The sequence below is a fragment of the Lepidochelys olivacea genome, assembly GCF_965140295.1.
Source record: "Lepidochelys olivacea isolate rLepOli2 genome assembly, chromosome: 6".
Taxonomy (NCBI): Eukaryota; Metazoa; Chordata; order Testudines; family Cheloniidae; genus Lepidochelys; species Lepidochelys olivacea.
Genome location: NC_140416.1, coordinates 98,893,540 through 98,912,772, shown reverse-complemented (window position 1 = coordinate 98,912,772; position 19,233 = coordinate 98,893,540). Strand labels below are relative to the sequence as shown.

The 19,233-nt window shown below is 42.9% G+C and overlaps 1 protein-coding gene across 2 annotated transcripts in view; it reads left to right on the top strand.

Annotated features, from left to right (window-relative positions):
- Nucleotides 1-2,114: 2,114 nt before the first annotated feature.
- FBLN5 (fibulin 5) overlaps nucleotides 2,115-19,233 on the top strand; it is a 67,822-nt gene continuing 50,703 nt past the window's right edge. The window contains exons 1-4 of one of the 2 annotated variants that reach the window (XM_084632433.1): nucleotides 2,115-2,426; nucleotides 4,614-4,668; nucleotides 7,539-7,587; nucleotides 8,723-8,953. In XM_084632433.1, coding sequence (XP_084488559.1) covers nucleotides 2,401-2,426; nucleotides 4,614-4,668; nucleotides 7,539-7,587; nucleotides 8,723-8,953 — 361 coding nt within the window. In that variant the 5' untranslated portion in view covers nucleotides 2,115-2,400. Of the gene's footprint in view, nucleotides 2,427-4,613; nucleotides 4,669-7,535; nucleotides 7,588-8,722; nucleotides 8,954-19,233 lie in introns of both variants that reach the window. The other variant, XM_084632432.1, reaches the window with a different exon arrangement.

The following is a 19,233-nucleotide window of genomic DNA, read 5'->3' as shown; positions in this document are numbered from 1 at the left end:
ACAAGAGCAAGCACCTCTCTCCACTGTGAAAAAAGACAATTACCTTTTCCATAACTAGTGTTCTTCAAGATGTGTTGCTTTTGTCCATTCCATGACCTGCCCTCCTTCCCCACTGTCGGCGTTTCCGGCAAGAAGGAACTGAGGGTGGGGGGAGCTGGCAGAGCCCCTTTTACTACGCCATGTGGGTGCCACTCCCGTGGGTGCCAGAGCTGGCCCCCTACAGATACTGCTGAGGGAAAAACTTCTGGCACCAGTACATGTGGTGAGCACACACACCTAATATGGAATGGACATGAGCAACACATGTCGAACAACAACAGTTACAGAAAAGGTAATTGTCTTTTTTCACAGTGGAGAGAGGTAAATGAACAGCATAGGTCCCAATACAGATCCCTGGGGGACCCTGCTAATGTGTTCATAAATGATCTGGAAAAGGGGGTAAAGAGTGAGGTGGCGAAGTTTTGCAGATGATGCTAAATTACTCAAGATAGTTAAGTCCAAAGCTGATTTAAAAGAATTACAACAGGTTCTCACAAAATTGCAGATGAAATTCAGTATTGATCAATGCAAAGTAATGCATATTGGAAAAAATTATCCCTACTATATAGGCAAAATGATGGGTTCTAAATTAGCTGTTACCACTCAAGAAAGAGATTTTGAAGTTGTGGCTAGTTCTCTGAAAACATCTGCTTGTGTGCAGCAGCAGGCAAAAAAGCTAACAGAATATTAGAAACCATTAGGAGAGGGACAGATAATAAGACAGAAAATATCACAATGCCACTATATACATCCGTGGTACACCCACACCTTGAATACTGTGTGCAGTTCTGGTCGTCCCATCTCTAAAAAGATACATTAGAATTGGAAAGGTGCAGAGAAGGGCAACAAAAATTATTAGGGGTATGGAACAGCTTCCATATAAGGGGAGATTAAAAAGACTGGGACTGTTCAGTTTAGAAAAGAGATGACTAAGAAGGTATGTCATAGAGGGCTATAAAATCAGGAATGGTGTGGAGAAAGTGAATAAGGAGGTGTTATTTACTCCTTCACATAACACAAGGATCAAGGGTCACCCAATGAAATTAACAGGTAGCAAGTTTAAAACAAACAAAAGGAAGTACTTCTGCACACAATGCACAGTCGATATGTGGAATTTGTTGCCAGGGGATGTTGTGAAGGCCAAAAGAATAAATGGGTTCAAGAAATAATTAGAATTCATGGAGGATAAATCCATCAATGGCTATTTGCCAAGATGGTCAGGGATGTAAACCCATGCTCTGGGTGTGGCTAAACCTCTGACTGCCAGAAGCTGGGACTGGATGACAGAGGACTGGTCACTTGATATTGTCCTGTTCGCTTCATTGCCTCTGAATCATCTGGCACTGGCCACTGTCAGAAAGCAGGATACTGGGCTAGATGGACCATTGGTCTAACCCAGGATGACCGTTCTTACATTCTTATATATGTTCCGCTTGACATACTAAAAGTCTGTGGCAAAGTCACACAACACCTGACAAAGTATTTCTCCTCCTCCCTCTTCAATCAAAGCTGCAGCCTTAAAGCAGACAGAAGGAAAGTGCTTTGGGTTCCCTGAGAAATCTTACATTTTACAAACTGAAGCCTTAAGTTTGGTGTCACCTTGAAAATGGCCAAAATTTCAGACAGTGCAGTTACTTCCCCTTGACTGTCTAATTTGTTTTCTCTTGTTTTGAAATAAATCAAAATTCTATAGCCCCTTTAATTGCAATTGCCATGAATTCAAGTCATTCAGCTCCAGGAGGGCCAGAGCTTTCATCAGTACGCCATTGGCATGAAGTATTGTAGTGCTGCATATTCATCATCCAAGCTGAGACACCAGCGACAGGGCCCCAGGTTTTTGCTCTGAACGAAAACAGTCCCTTTTCCAGCCCCTTGATAAGGGATTCTATCCAATAACAATGCTGCCTCTGCACGAGGCACGTTTACTTGTAAAGTTTGCAGTAGGAGAGGCTTTCCTTAAAGCTGTGAGTCTTTTATCCTGGCAGGCTCCTCAAGATTGTTGTGAGGAGTCTAGCCAGTTGGTGAGCTCTGTAATCTAAACCAGCTGTCCCCAGACTGAGGCCCCCATTTGCATTGTTTAACATACTTAGAAAATGAAGTGTTCATTTTTAACATTCCTCCTCCAATTGGTTTAATGCTGAATTACAGAAGAGAACTAAGCAAAACCAGGTGCTTTTGCTGTATTCTCTCCAGTGTCTGAGGAGGAGCAGACCTCTCCCTGCCCTGTCTATTATTTGGTATTTCATTCTTTGGAATACAAATGACTGAGGAACTCAAGTGCTAGCAAAACGCCGATGTTCAGACACATTTTTTAGTTATTCAGCAGTACAGACTTTTTTTTTTCCCCATCTTTCCTAACCAATGTTGGACATGCAAGAAGTAAAGAGGTAGGTACTGTGCATCAAACTTTTTTACTCACTGAATGGAAACCTACTCATAGAAAACGTCTGTGGCTACAAGTCCCTGTGCCAGTTCACTCACTAAAGCCATTTGCAAAGAGACAGGATCTTAATGATCAGAGATCGGGTAAAGCTCTTTTTGTTTGTTATAAAAGCTGTGCTGTCCCTAGCAATTTCCGTCTTGATCTGTGCTATATTCTGCATTTAGGAATCTGTCTCTTGTGGGAATGCTGGATTGCTACAGTGAAGGGTCTTCTGGCTAAAATCACAGCTGCTTTCTCTGCAGATATGATTCACAGTAATTGATTTAAACTTCACTAGCTATGGTTGCAGAAGTTAATTGCTGTTTTATAACATTTTGTCTGCTGACTAAACCAACAGGGTCAGCTTAAAGCAATGTTTTCGGGTTGTGTTATATGCCTGTTAATAATTCTCAGGGGGATGAGGGATCTGATAGTGTAAAGTAAATTGAAGTATGATTGCAGCCCAAACCCACCATCAGGAAATTCTCTGTATTCTATCACCTTCCCCATAACTCAGAAGAACCTAGTGGCTCTTAATTCTTGAAACTGAAGGATGTATATAGCTGTGGATATTGTCAGTAAGTAGATATGAATTTTTGCTGTACAACAAAGAGTAGCCCTATTAGGAACTTTTAACATAGAGTGATAAACCTTTTCATTTCCTTCTGTTGTTCCTCTTTCTATATACAAAATGAATGTGCAGTAATGTACACAATGCATGCTTGAGAAAATGTGCTCTATCCCGCAAAAGGATTTAAGGGATCCATAAAAGAGATGCGGTCCTAAATGGATAATACAGTGCCTTAAATGCATTACCTCCATTTCTAGGGAGGAAAGTCTTTACAGAATTTGCCTGTTTGTGTCCCTACAAAACTTGCCAAACAAGTAACATTTGCCCGTTACACAGCACCATGAACAACCATGTTAGGGGTTGTGTGTACTTTTCGGTGCTTATTTCTCAACTAAAACATACTGATGTTTTAAAATGTGCCTGTCAGTCTGTGAGTAGTCTTGTCTGATGTATCTATTAGGTCATGTTCAGTACCTTGACTTGCTCTACGAATCACAGACAGAGCTAAAAGAGCCTGCGGGGAAAGTTGGCTGCTCCTTTAGGTAGCAGAACTGAGGCCACCTAAAATTTTCCTGCTTCCCATGTCATTTTTTTAAATATACTGTATTCGCTATAGACATTCAGTAATAGTCTCCAGTGTAAACAAGACATGGCTCTAAAATGTATTGAAAAGGACCTTTGTACAAGAAACTGGAAAACATTGAAATTAAAGTACACAAAATAAAATAAATTTCTGATTGTTCTTTCCAAATTTGAATCTGGCTCTAGTTAATATCCAACACTTTGATTTGGCCAGGGTATTTATATGGTCAGAGCATACTTCCAGTCCTGTAGATCAGGGCTCAAGCTATAGCCAAATATTTAATAGCTAAGGGCCAGATTCTGTCACCAAGAAGTAACTTGCTTTACAAAAAGTCCTTTGGAAATACATTGGCCAGACTCTCAGCTGCTGTAAATCAGCACGGTTTCACGGAAAACACTGGTTTATATCAGCTGCTGATCTGGCACAATGTGTCTACTTGCAGAGCAAGATAATACTCAGTGTGAGTAAAGAGGCAGAATCTGACCCTAGGAAATCGGTTGATTTGGAGTACTTTCTTGGGGATGAAGCATGGTCTAGCCCTCTAATGACTTGTTCAGTGGGGTTTGTGCTTCAGTTTATCCATCTGCAAATTGTGTATAATACTTACCTAACTCCTAAGGATGTTGTAGACTAAATTAATGCTTGTGAAGGGTTTTGAGATTCACAGAGGGATAAAATTTTATCACTGACTATTATAAACCTACCCTTTGAAAGACTTGTGTATAGCCTATAATAAAGGACATGGATTAGGCTACAGATATTTAGGCCCTGATTCTGATCTCACTGATGTAAGTTCAGGGTAAGAACACTGACTTCATGGAGTTCTGAATCTGGGCCATATACTTAATGTTACATGTCATCAGCCAAATTCATCTATAGTAAGGCTCTGGGGGGGTGCACTGGAGTTACACCAGAGATTAATTTGGCCTCATATCTAAATCTGTGAAATGAACATGTGCATAAAAATGTTTACACCTTATTTTCTATGCATATTACAGGATACTGACTGTTTTCATGCTGGCCACCTGTCTTACACACCCTGGGAAAGCACAGGTGAGATGAGCAGACCGAAAACATATACTTTCTTACACTAAAGCATTTCATAGAATGAGGCTTACTTGGATAGCAGGTGAATAGGAAATCTGTGGTCTGGGGCTTAGATGAACAGGAAGCTATGTGGTCTAGGGTTCAGCGTGGAGGAATGGGAGCCAGCAGAATCCTGGAGTCTAATGTGGACTGTCAACTCAGCAGGAAATTCTTGGAGAAAGACAGGCCTCAAAGAAAACCAGACACTGCCTCTGAACTAAGTGGTCCTTGAAAATGAATGCGCAAAAGTACCCACAAAGGAGCTTTGAGTCCTGACTTCTGCCAGGGATGACCCTCCATGTTTGGAACACCCATTGATTTGAATGGGAATTCTGTGTGGGGAAAGCTTCCAGGGTCCAGCCCTAGGCCTTTCACCCATGGGTTTGGGAGCCTGGTGATGTCATCCTAGTCTTCATTCTAATTCCTGGGAATATCAGTAGCATTGGAGCTCAGGATAGAGGGATATTACATTAGTAGGGATGCATAAAGAAGTTTACACAGTTCCTGCCTGAATTAAGCCTGGCTCAAGCAAATTTTATTAGTCCTTCATGTTCCTGGGCATTAAATTCACTGTAAATTAGGGGGGGAATCAAAGAGATGTTAGACTCTAATTTAAAGGTAATAGTCCTATATTGTTCAGGGCTGTGTTTCCAAATACCTTTTACAGAAGGGTTTGAAATTTAGTTGGTTTTTTTCTCTGTTGGATTGACAGTTGACTGCATGTGGCTTATTAATATTGATATTTTGCCAATATTAGAGCTGGCAAAAAAAGTTTTCCCATCCTGTGAGAATTTTGGAGATTTTGAATTTTTTTCCCATCCTGAGTTGGGATGAAAAGTGGAAATATCAAACATTTTTACAAACTGAAAATAAAATTTTAAAAAATTGGATTGAGTCGATTGAAATTTTTTTTCTTTTTATAATTTTGAAATGTTTCATTCTGATTTGGACATTTTAAATTTTTTTAAACATTTTTTTTTTGCTATAAATTAAAGTTCAAAACAAAGTCATTTCCAGCTGAAAAATGGAACTCTTTCATTTTGAAAATGTCAAACTTTTTTTTAGTTTTTTTTTCAAAACAAGACATTTGTTGAAACCAACCTAATTCCCACAGTTTGTTTCAACTAATTGGCCTTTTTTGATTAAAAGATTTTTCATCTAAAACTTCCCGTCCAGCTCCAGTCAACATAGACAACAGCCAAAAGATGTGAAGCATGTCACTGTAGCTAGGTGAACAGGTTAGAAGCACACAGAGTATGTATGTTCTTTACATGGCAGACTGAAAATAGACTCTCCATCAGAATACCTTTGGCTTCCTCCAGATGATGCTAAAACATCTCAGAATGTCAAAGTAAGTGCCGGCAGAATTCCCCACCACATGATCTGTAACTGTAGGTGATGGCCTGGAGTGCTCTTGTGGGTGGATGGAGGGGTAGATACATGACCATTCATGTATTTCCTTCCATGTCCCCTTAACCCCCTTAAAAATGCCTGTCTCAGTGCCTTGTTCATTCCACTCTATCACTCCCACCTGCAGTTTACATTGCTACCAAATATGCATGACACTTTCCCTTCCCAGCTCACCAAGGCAACATTTTCTACTGATTTCAAACACTTTTAGAAAACTCACTTCTCCCTTGATGTCCAGAAGAAAAACATCACTAAGTACTCCTGCTCTCTGGTTCTTCCAGTGCATCCTGTCTTCGATGTCCCTGTTTCTTACACTGTCAGTGTAACCTACTAACAGATTGGCTGTCATGCTCCCCTCTACTGGCTGATCCACTGTTACCAGCTGATGGACTGATCCAAAACCCATTGAAGTCAATAGCTGCCTTTAAACTGACTTCTCTGGGCTTTGGAGGAGGCCCTACAGGAATTACTTCTGTAGCTGATGTGGAGAGGGCTCTGCTGGCATACTAGAGACCTCTGTTCAAGCCCAGCTCAAGGTCTGTGGGGGGGGGGGGGGTGAGGGGACTGCTGTAAAGCTTGCACCCTTGGAAAAAAAGCTTCCGCTAAGAATTTGTCTACAGTAGGATTTAAAGGTGTGGTATTAGCAACGAGTCTAGGTGTGTGCTAAGGTGGTAGAGTTATACCCTAGGTTCCAGCTCCGCCAGCTTAGCATGTGTTTAAAAGTATATATTGCCTTGTCGACACTAGAGTTGGCTAACAACTTTTAACAACACACCTTTTCTCCTCCTCAAGACAAGTGCTAACAGGACATATAATAATAATTCCTAGATCTTATAAAGCACTTTTCATCCATAGACCTTAAAGTGCTTGACAAAACAGGTGGTCAGTATCATTATTTCCATTTGACAGACTGAGAAACTGAGTGGGAGGTGACTTATAGAATCATGGAATATTACCGTTGGAAGAGACCTCAGGAGGTCATCTAGTCCAACCCCCTTCTCAAAGCAGGACCAACACCAACCTGCCTAAGGTCACTCAGATTGGTGGCACAGCCAGAAACTGAACCCAGCTCTCCTGAGTCCCAGTCCAGTGGCCTATCTACTAAGCCACTGGCAGACTAAGTTTTGGTTTCTCCATTAGAGAATGACCGCCTGCAACTGCTACCCACTTAGAGAATTATTGCATGAGCTAAAGCAAGAGGTCTGTGCTGTGCTGCTGAAAGTTCAGAGTTCAAAGCCTACTGACTTCCCATGTGAAAGCCATGACACAGTCCTTTGGCGAAGGGACTCTGTTCATTTTTTGCATACTGTACAGTGCTGAACACATCACACTATAATAATAATCCAGATGATCATGTGATTTTGGGGGGGCGGGTCATCATCCCATTTCACAATCACTGAGTGTCCTTTCTTTTCTTGTTTTAGCAGCAATGCACTAACGGGTTTGACCTGGACCGTGCCTCTGGGCAATGCTTAGGTAGGATTTTGACTGAATCAATTCATTTACACTGGGGTTCAGACCCACTGGCTTTGTTAAATTAATCATGTGCTACTATCTGTGTATTTTGGCTGAAGGAGATGCTCTCAGTGTCTGGCAAATATATATCAATTATGCACAAGCCTTTGGAAATTGTTCTCTCATCATTCGTTCAATATGAAAATGTCACTGTTCAGACTGAGTGCAGTGCTTTTCGCATGGCTGTGTTAACGAGAGTTTGGGAGCTCAGTCTAGTTGCCAGAGAACAGGGGTTCAGCATCATAAATACCCACTACTTGCTACTTTTGGCAGCTTCAGCCTGGAGGCCATGGAGAGTTCCTCTCACCCTCTAGTTCAGAATTAAGGTGCACTTTGGGGCAGTGCAGGGAAGCTTGCACTTTGCCCGTGCACCATCTTTTCTGTGGATGAACAGAGGACTTCAGTCTCCGGGGCAGTCAGTATAGCACCTTCTATAAGCTAACAAATAGTAAGATAAAAACATTAACATAAAAATGGAGATGCCCTGTCTAAGCTGCCTAGCAGTTCCATCCTCCCAGCCAAGGAAATACTCAGATCCTAATAATTTCTCTGCATCTTTCTAAGGTCAAGACAAAAAAAAAAATCCCAGTGAGAACAAAAAAGAGACCTGAACCAAATCCCCAGATTTGAACATCTCAAACTTTGTGTGTGGGAGGCACTGCGGAGTCCCAGATCAGGATCCAAGTTTCACAGCTGGGCAAACCAAACCACCAGTGTTTTGAAATCTGGATCTGAATGTTGTGGCTTGGACAGATCCATTAGGAGAAACAGGCTGTAGGACGCTCTTGCAATGTGTAATCAGTGTTTAAACGGAGTGTCTATAGAAAAGAAAAGTGTGGTTTGTTTCCTGATTGTAAAGTAGAACAAGTAGAACACATGCTAGGTTGAAAATATGTGCTGTTTCCTGTTATGATGTGGGCTGACTTCAAAGTGAGACTCCACAAAGGAAGCTTTTCCTAGCACAAGCCATGTATCACATATTCAGCAAAATCCCAAGTAAACCATATCATATGTGCTGTTCTGTGCATGTGTCACATTAAGGACCAATTGTGGAAATTGCTGATCTAATTGCCATTCTGTTACTACATCCTTCCAGATATTGATGAATGTCGGACTATTTCTGAGGCCTGTAGAGGAGATATGGTGTGTGTTAATCAGAATGGTGGCTATTTATGCATTCCCCGAACAAATCCAGTTTATAGATCACCATATCTGAATCCTTATTCAAACATTTATCCACCACCACCAGCTCCCAACTACCCCACTGCTACAAGACCTCTGATGTGTCGGTTTGGCTACCAAATGGATGAAAACAACCAATGTGTTGGTAAGTAGCAGAACACTTTATATATATTAAGGCTAGAAAGGATTGCTGTGATAATCTAATCTAACCTGCTGCATAACTGAGGCCAATGTCACACACTAATTCTTGCTTGAAGCCTGATAACTTGTGTTTGAACTATAGCATTTCTCATAGAAGGACATATGTTATGCTTCTTGTATGGTCTTAGTTCAGGGCAAGCAAAGGTATTTTCTCCAGTCTGCATATTTTCTTTAAAAATGAAAATCCATCCTGGTGATTTGAAAGATGGCTCTGTTAGCTGATTTACTGGTGCATACAATATATGTATTTCCACTATCATGAGTCTGTCCTTGAGAGAAAGGAGGGTCTGTGTTTAAAGAACTGGAGTGGGATTCGGGAGCTCTGGGTTCAATTCCAAGCTCTGCCACAGACTTCCTGTGTGACCTTGGGCAAGTCTCCTAATCTCTGGGCCTCAGATCCCCATCTGTAGAATCGGTATAATAAGACTTCCTTTCCCCCACCCTTTGTCTGCCTTGTCTATTTAGACTGTAAGCTCTTTGGGACAGGGACTGTCTCTTACTATATGTATGTACAGTGCCTAAAACTACTATTGGTACTAGGATAACTTTAATGCCTAAAGGCCTCAACTAAAAGTGGGCCCCACGGTACTAAACACTGTACAAACATACAGTAAGAAACAGTCCCTGCCCCAATAGAATGTGGATCCTGTAACACAAATAATAATATAACTATTCTTACTGTTTTCTCCGTTTTGTAGCTTTTCTAGAGGTGCATCTTTTGGGCTTGATTCTGACCCCACACACACTACTTTTACCCAGCTATGATGCTTGAAATCCATGGAATTACTCCTGATTTACATCAGTTTAAGTGAGAAAGAATCACAACCATGTTTGTTTGTTTGTTTTTTTCTAGCTTTAAGAGTACAGCTTGCAAGCCAAATTCTAAACTGACATAGGTGTATCAGACATAATGCCACTAATCAGCAGAGTTACTTTGGTGATAAACTGGTATCAGTGAGATCACACTCAGGCTCCAAGTGTTCTGTAGTGCAGGAGTTATGGGTTCAGCCTCTGTCATTGACTCAATGTGCAACCACTATCTTCTGCTGCACCTCAGTTATCCCACATGTAAAATGGACACAAGAAGTTGAAAATTTTCCGTCAAAACTGTTAGAAAATTTGGGTTTTCAACAAAATGATTTTTTTCATGAAAATGTCTGCTTTCCACAGAAGAATATTTTTTTCATTGAAAAACTGAATGCCCAAATCCTGAAATATTTGTATTTGGATATGCTGCTGCAATGCCTCGTAGGAGTCGTAGTTCAATTTCCTCATGCCCCTGTTCTTCTCATGGGAGATATAACTGAACCCCTAGATGCACCACAGCCAGGGACTCCCATGATGCACTGCCTCCTCTCTCTAAGAGGGGAAATCCATGATGGGAAATGTAGTCTGACCAGCCAATAGAGAAGAATTATAGAATTATAGAATATCAGGGTTGGAAGGGACCTTAGGAGGTCATCTAGTCCACCCCCCTGCTCAAAGCAGGACCAATCCCCAACTAAATCATCCCAGCCAGGGCTTTGTCACGCCTGACCTTAAAAGCCTCTAAGGAAGGAGATTCCACCACCTCCCTAGGTAATGCATTCCAGTGTTTCACCACCCTCCTAGTGAAAAAGTTTTTCCTAATATCCAACCTAAGTTGAAAGCAGCTATCAAATCTCCCCTCATTCTTCTCTTCCGCAGACTAAACAATCCCGGTTCCCTCAGCCTCTCCTCATAAGTCATGTGTTTCAGTCCCCGAATCATTTTTGTTGCCCTCCGCTGGACTCTCTCCAATTTTTCCACATCCTTCTTGTAGTGTGAGGCCCAAAACTGGACACAGTACTCCAGATGAGGCCTCACCAGTGTCGAATAGAGGGGAACGATCACGTCCCTCGATCTGCTGGCAATGCCCCTACATATACATCCCAAAATGCCATTGGCCTTCTTGGCAACAAGGGCACACTGTTGACTCATATCCAGCTTCTCATCCACTGTCACCCCTAGGTCCTTTTCTGCAGAACTGCTGCCGAGCCATTCGGTCCCTAGTCTGTAGCAGTGCATGGTATTCTTCCGTCCTAAGTGCAGGATTCTGCACTCATCCTTGTTGAACCTCATCAGATTTCTTTTGGCCCAATCCTCCAATTTGTCTAGGTCCCTCTGTATCCTATCCCTACCCTCCAGCATATCTAACTCTCCTCCCAGGTTAGTGTCATCTGCAAACTTGCTGAGGGTGCAATTCACACCATCCTCCAGATCATTTATGAAGATATTGAACAAAACCGGCCCCAGGACCGACCCTTGGGGCACTCCACTTGATACCGGCTGCCAACTAGACATAGAGCCATTGATCACTACCCATTGAGCCCGACAATCTAGCCAGCTTTCTATCCACCTTATAGTCCATTCATCCATCCCATACTACTTTAACTTGCTGACAAGAATACTGTGGGAGACCGTGTCAAAAGCTTTGCTAAAGTCAAGGAACAACACGTCCACCGCTTTCCCCTCATCCACAGAGCCAGTTATCTTGTCATAGAAGGCAATTAGATTTAGTCAGGCATGACTTGCCCTTGGTGAATCCAAGAATGGGAACTTCAGGCATCCAAATGACAATTCTCATAAGGGAAGCATTTCTGAATCAATACATTTTGGTTTTCAGACAAAATATTTCTGGATTTTTGCAGAAATTTTTTTGTATTTGAATTTTTGCCAAAAAATTAAATTTTTCATGGGGGGAAAACCCATTTTCCAACCAGCTGTAATAATAATTGATGTTGTGAAGTTTAATTCATTAATATTTTGCAAACTGTTTTGAAATCCTCAGATGACAGGTGTTGTGAGTTAAGTATAGTATTAACTAGTCCGACTGACCCTACTGAATCAATTCACATCATTTATGATGTATGTCAGTTTGGAGACTTCTGGGAATGTTTTGTATTTTCCTAACTTTGATGTAGATGGGCCAGTAAGTGCAACATTTAAAATTAAAAGTAAGTGCTGGAATTGGAGGGCACAAAAAAGATCTCACTTCCCACTCTGAAATTTTGGGCCGTCCTTTCTGCTATGTTCACACCCATCCCTAAAAATCAAAGTGGGTAGGATTATTAAACCTTCCGAGTGGGACTTGCAAGCCCAAGCACATAATGGTTCCTGTAGGGGCTTTTAGAACTATGAAGGCCAATGCTTCTTTCAATCCACACCATTCCAGTAGAGCCACCTGGAGTTGTGACTACAGCAATTAATTGCTAGGGGAGACTGTGCTGAATGCAACCACCGACCAGGTAATAGCTGGGAAAAGATGGAGAGTGGCCCATCAGAATCACAATGAGCTGGAAGCATTTTCTGAACCTCCCCCATCAGTTTTGAACTGAGGCAGATAATAGTGTTTGTGTAAGAGGACAAAGAATAAAGCTTAAAGAAAGAAAACAAGACCTGGCCACAGCCATTGGGTCTCCACTGGGTTCGACTTTGTTTTAAACTGTGTGTTTATTTAGTGAAATGCTCTAGAGACAATTTGTGTTTCACTTCCCTGAGATGGGAACGGTAGGCACCTAAGCAGACAGTATAGAAGATTGTCACGCTTTGCTGTAGCATCTGTAAGTTCCTCTGCTGTAAACGTAGGGCCCATTTTAGTATTTCTTCTACAGCCAGAACAGTGTATTTTATGGAGGAAAAGTTCACCCTTGCGCTCAGGGTTTAAGTAATGGATTGGCCTTGTTCTGACCCTCTGCATAGGGGTGAATTTCACCAGGCATACACAAGAAATGCTGAACCAAAGGGGTGCCTGAGCCATAAAAACAACTGCCAGTGTCAATGACCCTTCAAGCTGCCCCGCCCTTCCCCACATGTCAATGTTCTAGCCCCATAAAAACCTCAGACAGTCTTTTACAATGAAGTTTTCAAACGTGCTCACTACCAGCCAAACTACTTCTATTGAGGTCCATGGGACTTTTGGCCATTGAATTCAGTGGGAGCGGAGGTAGCCTAGCACCCACCTGTTCTATGGAGCGTAGGCTATAGAAACTCTCTCAGATCACATTTAGGATTTATAAGATACCCTTTTGCCAAACTAATGCAATAGAAATCTTTACTTTTCTTTTTTTAAATTCCAGTGCAAACATTCTTTTTAATGAATGAACCATTCCCTGACAAACCTGTTTTCACTATCCGAGCTGAGAGAAATGCAAGAACATTGTGAGTGGGTCTGTCTATCCCCTCCTGGTAACTGGTTGGCCAGCCAACCCTCCATTTGCCTTGACTCTCTAAGGAATGCACACCCCAGGTGGTTCAAATAATATTCCCCCTCCGAGGGGCTGATTTATTCCAACATAGCTAAAGATAAACATAAGTAGTTCGTCGCCTGGTCAGGAAGAGTTCACAAAGAATCCATCCCTTTCTAGCCCTCCAGGCCTCATCCTTTCTGGCCAGAGTCACAGGAGCAAGGTGAACAGATTCCTTCCCCAGTCCTGCCACTGCTTGGCTCTCCTCAGTCCTAACGCAGTCCTCGCCCACAATCCTGCAGCCAGAGAGCCTCCCTGTAGATCCTCTTGCACTGGGTGAAAAGCAGCCCCTCTTATAGTATGCACTGCTTCTGCCTCCCCTCCTGAGAGTCTTTTGAAAATGTCTCTCTCTCACCAACAGACGATGGTTCAATAAAAGACGGAGACAATCACCTACCCTGTGTCCCTAATATCCAGGGACTAACACAGCTACAAGAACCCTGCATGCACTAGAAAGAAACGGCTATTGCCACTTACAGGGCAGAAGGGGTTAACCCTTTCCCTGCTGGTCTAGGTATGGGGCTTCTGCACCCTGTCCCAAAGGGAAACAAACAGCTTACAGACAATAAATGAAAACTTAGGTTATTAACACTGAGAGCACTTAAGAGCTGCTGTTAGCACCACAGGGAAGGATATTTGTTTTCTAGAAAGACAAGCAGGGCAACAGAGAATCTGTCCTCATCTGGTATAGTCATTATGTGTGCCCCAGCTGCTGGAATGGTGATGTTGTGTAGAAATACTCCGCTTTCATTTAAAAAAAATTAAGTTTCTAGCCCTTATAGTTGTAGAGAAAAGCTGGAAAATAGTACCCACGTGCCACCTGAAGTTTCAAAAACCACCAGGCATAGAAAACGATACCAGAGTGTGGTGGTAGTGGTAATTTTTAAACCTCCTGATTCTTTGGGGACCGACTCATGGTTCTGAACACTTGGGGCATGTCTACTTTACAGTGATTATACCAGCATAGCCCCATAGTGTGTACACACAGACAAAACCAATGGAAAGGGTTTTTCCATTGGTGTAGGAACAATACCTCCCCGACTGATGGCGTTCTTCTGTCCATCTACCTACATCTACACTGTGGTTAGGTCAGCACAGCTATGTTGCTTAGGGGTGTGGATTTTTCATACCTCTGAGTGATGTAGCTCTGTCAACCTAAATTTTAAGTGTAGACCAGGCCTTGGGGTTGGCAAATGCAGTGTTCATTACACCAGTAAAAAGTGTGTGTAACCTGCTACTTAAAATGGGAATGATTTACACCCACTCTGCACTTTATTTGCACTGGTGTAAACAGCAATCTCACCCACGAGCTCTAACCTGACAGTGTCCCTTTTAATTTATATAATTTCTGACTCTTTTCCTTTCAAATTGTGACTGCTTAACTATCATAATGCCCCTTTTGTTAGAAGAACTCAGTCCAGGAACTGTTGGCAAGACTGGATTGGAATTAGAGCCCAGGTTCTTGCATTATACATTCATAAACTGAGAGTTCTTTCCAATTTCCCTTCACTCCACCGCACCATTTCCTGATTTACAATGATTTTTAAAACATGCCTGAAGTATAGATCCTTCGGGGCATTGTAGAAAGAATTGTAAGGGATGGGCTTTTGTTTTTACTTTTTATCCTATTAACACATCTGTCGAATGGGAGGAGCCAGGAGTGGAAGAGGAGAAAGAATCAAGGAAAGCAGACAGAAGCAAGAGAGCTGTGGTTTTAGCTCAGTGGGGCTCTGGTTCAAGCCTCAGTGCTGGCAATGATGACAGCCATTACACCAGCACAGTTGCAAGTGTGGGTGGCCTGGGAGAGGGTGTTATTTCAGTGTTTCTCCTGAGTATCCTGCACCAGCAAGGTGTCTATGAAGTCCTGCCCATCAGCTAATTCCCCTCCTTCCCCTCCCCCACCGACCCTAGTGGAACCTGTAAGGGAAAGAAATTATGCGAAAGCTGCCTCCCAATGGCGTGAATCAGTCCATGGTTCAAGCATCTGTGTGTGCTGGCATAAACTGAGCCCTCTGGGGTTAAGATTTTCATCCCCATAAATCCCTGTGCAGAAGGAGCATGGTCTAGTGGTTAAAGCACAGGGGAGCACACTGTGTGTGTGTGTGTGAAGGTTACTCCTTATATAGAAAGAAGTAACTCCCTATATAGAACCAAGAAATATAATGAGTGAGCCAAGAAAACTTCATGTAACTAAGAAAACTGGCATCTCTGGAACATGCTGCAAAAAAAGAGCTGGCCGTCTGGGGATGGTGAAGTGTAATAGTAAACGTAGAGTCATAGAATATCAGGGTTGGAAGGGACCTCAGGAGGTCATCTAGTCCAACCCCCTGCTCAAAGCAGGACCAATCCCCAATTTTTGCCCCAGATCCCTAAATGGCCCCCCTCAAGGATTGAACTCACAATCCTGGGTTTAGCAGGCCAATGCTCAAACCACTGAGCTATCCCTCCCCCCAAGAGTATATCATCCTGCATCTCAGTGCCTTTCTAACATCACTGACTAATTGTACTGATGTGTGATGATGTGGGGAGAGACGCTAAAATAACACACCAGCAGTAGAAGCATAAATTAACTCATTTCAGCTAAAGAGAATCTTGATGTCAGAGGGCCAAAGTCTACTCTCAGATATGGGTGTGATTCCCGTTGGCTTCAATAGGATTTCAGGATCTTGGAGCCAAATTTGTCCCAGTGAGTCTATCTGAGTTAGTTTAATCAATTCATGGGCCTAAGCCACTATGTCCTGGCCCGGATACAGAGCTGAAGCAGCCCCAAGTTCAGAGCTGTTCTCCTTCTGCAGCATATGTTGCTGTTGCTGTTAAAGTCTGATCCCATTTTGTCCCAGGAGATGGTTGGGATTCAGCTGGAGGCAGTTGAGGTGGTGGTGTCATCTGGGTCCCTCTGTCTGGCCCAGTCTGGTGAGGGCATCTCTCAGGATTAGGGTGACAAAGGCCTGGGGTTCGGGGAGATGGTGGAGGTGGCAGCCAAGATGGTGATGCTTTCTTCAGTAGCCCCTGTTTGTTCTTCCTTCGTTTTTTCCCCAAGTCTTTCTTTAAAGACCCAGAAAGGAAGTGATGGGAGAAATAGCCCAACTACTCACTATTTTGTCCTACAGTTAGGCCTAATATCTGACACACCAATTCTGGGCCATTAATTTCCAGTTCCACATCTGTTTTTACCAAGCATGATTTCAACACAGCCCTTGAATCATGTCAATGTGGCCTTTTTGGTTTTGACTAATTTAGTCTCTCTGTCTGGTTCTCTTTCATCGGTTTATAACATTCATTATTGAAAGCAGCTTGACTTATGTTCCATCAACATGTTACTCTAGGTTATTGTCACATCTTTTGACCTTCTGTATATTTTTTACAATTGAGGTCACAATTCAGGTAAATTGGTTGGCCCAGTTATCACAACGGGGCCCTTCTTTAGGTTAATTGGAGCTACTCCTTGTGATTGCTGAGTTGCATCTGTTTATAGTAGTTTCTTTAGCTGCTTATTGGGTGGGTGACTAAAAGTTTTGGGGTTTTTTTTAAGCATGTTGGTGGGGAGCTGGTTGCGGGTGCTAGAGCTGCTTTCTGAACCTGCTGAGGAGCAGGACAAAATGAAACCAAGGAGAGTGTGGGACCCTGGTTGAAAGGGGAGGTGTCACTCCACAGCATACAGCAAGGGACCCTGCACTCAGGCTGGGCAGGCCCAGCTTTGTAAGCACATATGGGGCAGTTGGGCATGTGCACTTCCCTATGTAAACAGGGATCCTGTCATAGCCAGGTTCACACCCCCATAACTGGGAACTCTCAATCTCATCAGAATCTGTTTTTCTTCATTACTCCCTGTTCTCCCCTTGCAAGCTCCAGAGTCACCTTGCTGTATGATGCATTGACCTATTTCCCCTGCCCCAGGCAAGCTGCAGATCAGATCCTTTCCACAGTGCTGGACAGTGTGCAAGGGATAACCTCTGCACAGTGCTGGCTAGTATGTTGGCTTGCATGCCATGGCCTCAAGTGAGCATGATCTGTGAGTCAGGGGTCACCTATCTTTAGACTCCCAACTGAAAGCAGCTTGTATGCTGCAATTGGCGGCAAGGACTGGCCAGTGGGAGGTTACACCAGCTTCAATTGAGAGGAGTAGCATTTTGATGCCCAAGCCCACCATGTCTTTTCCTGCAGCAGAGGACATGCTGAGCACTGCGTCAGTCAGGGCAGGATTTGACCCACATTGTTAATCTCTAATCAATTCCTTATACTCTTTGTGAATCCCTAATTTAATATGTGGGACTGCAAGGCTGTTTGCCTTCAGTGTATCTTACTTTTCTCTCACTTCCAGAGATTTCAATAGGACCAAATCAGTTAAAGTCAGAATGTGCCGATTAATTCTGTCTGCTCTGGGAGTGGATTAAATGAACGCTGCTTTATGGGCTAGCTCTTAAAGTAAAAGAATGAACAGGTCACTCTGGCCAACCAATTACAGCATTTCTTTTTCTTGAAGTCATGACTTGATCTTGGAAGATCTGCCTGAGTCTTTCTTCTCCAATCCATCAAGTCTGGGACTTGTTCCTCTCTCCATTTTCTAACTTGACTCTGGCCAACAGTCCATGCATAACATTCCATTGAGACCTGAGGGCTTCCATGTTTCCTGAACAAATCTCTCTCTCTCTCCTCTCCAGCAGCATAACATGGGTAACTTCAGTCTGAAACATACTGAAAGCCTTATTCATTTTCATTGTAGTATCAATGCAGTGCTCAGCCCTGCATAAGGCTGTGTGTCTATAGTGCCTAGAGATGGCAGGATTCTTCATGACATGAAAGTCATTGTTGTTCTTGGCTCCTGCCTTATATTTCTTGGGTCAGCTTCGTTTCTCTCCATTTGGCTCTAGGCTGAAATTGGCCAGAGTTTATATGTCACAATCGAGATGTTTGGCCAAAATATATAGAAATATGAATTGGCTCTTTCACAAATGTAAATCTGCCAGCTCAGCCATGTGCCGTGCCAGACTGTATAGGCAGAGTAAACGTGCTGGCGTTGCTCTTGTGTTTTGTCCCTAGGACTCAAGAGGCCATGAGGAAGCTGCAATGCAGAAAAATAAGAGCTGCCTTATGTTGCGTGGAGGCTAATATGCTCTAACCTTTTCATCCACCAGTTCGCTGGTTTCCCACTTTATTACTTAAGAGATGTGAGAAAGTTTTAAAGAAAATAAATTTACTAGCACATGCATGAGGTCTATACTGTCCCAGCTCTGTTCAGTAGAATACCGATTAGTATTCCAGCTGTGGGCTGAAGGGGCTGCCTAGCAGGAACAAAGGGTCAAACCCAGAAGTCCCTACTCAGTCTTGCCCCGACAAGCCTCTAATTGGTATCTCGTTCCCACAGCCATGATCTATGGTTGTAGGTTTCCTGTCATGTAAGGGAGCACAATGGCACATGGAGGAAGGACTGTCCAGTGGTTAGGGAATTAGCCTAGGAGAGACAGAGTCAAATCCCTGCTCTGCCATAGACTTCCTGTGTTACCTTGGGCATGTCACTTAGACCAAGATTTTCAGATATTCAACACTAACACCTTAAAGGGGCCAGATTTTCGGAGGACAGGTGCTCAGAACTTCTGAAAAATCAGGCCCTTGGAAGGTGTCCCAATTTAGGCACCCCCAAATCACTAGCCATTTCTGACAATCTTGGCCCATGCCTCAGTTCCCCCATCTGTATAATGGGGATAAGAGTTCCCTACCTCACACAGGTGTTGAGGTTAAATACAATAAAGATTGTAAGGCACTCAGATCCTGTTGTGAGGAGGACCATATCAGTACCTCAGATAGACAGATAGGGCCTATCGTACTGGAGAAGAGGGATAGATAATTTAATATAAAATAGGCCAAATTCATCCCTGCTATAACTCCACTGAAGCCAATGGAGTTACACCATAGATGAATTAGGTAAAACATTTGATACAGTATTGTGAAATACTAATTC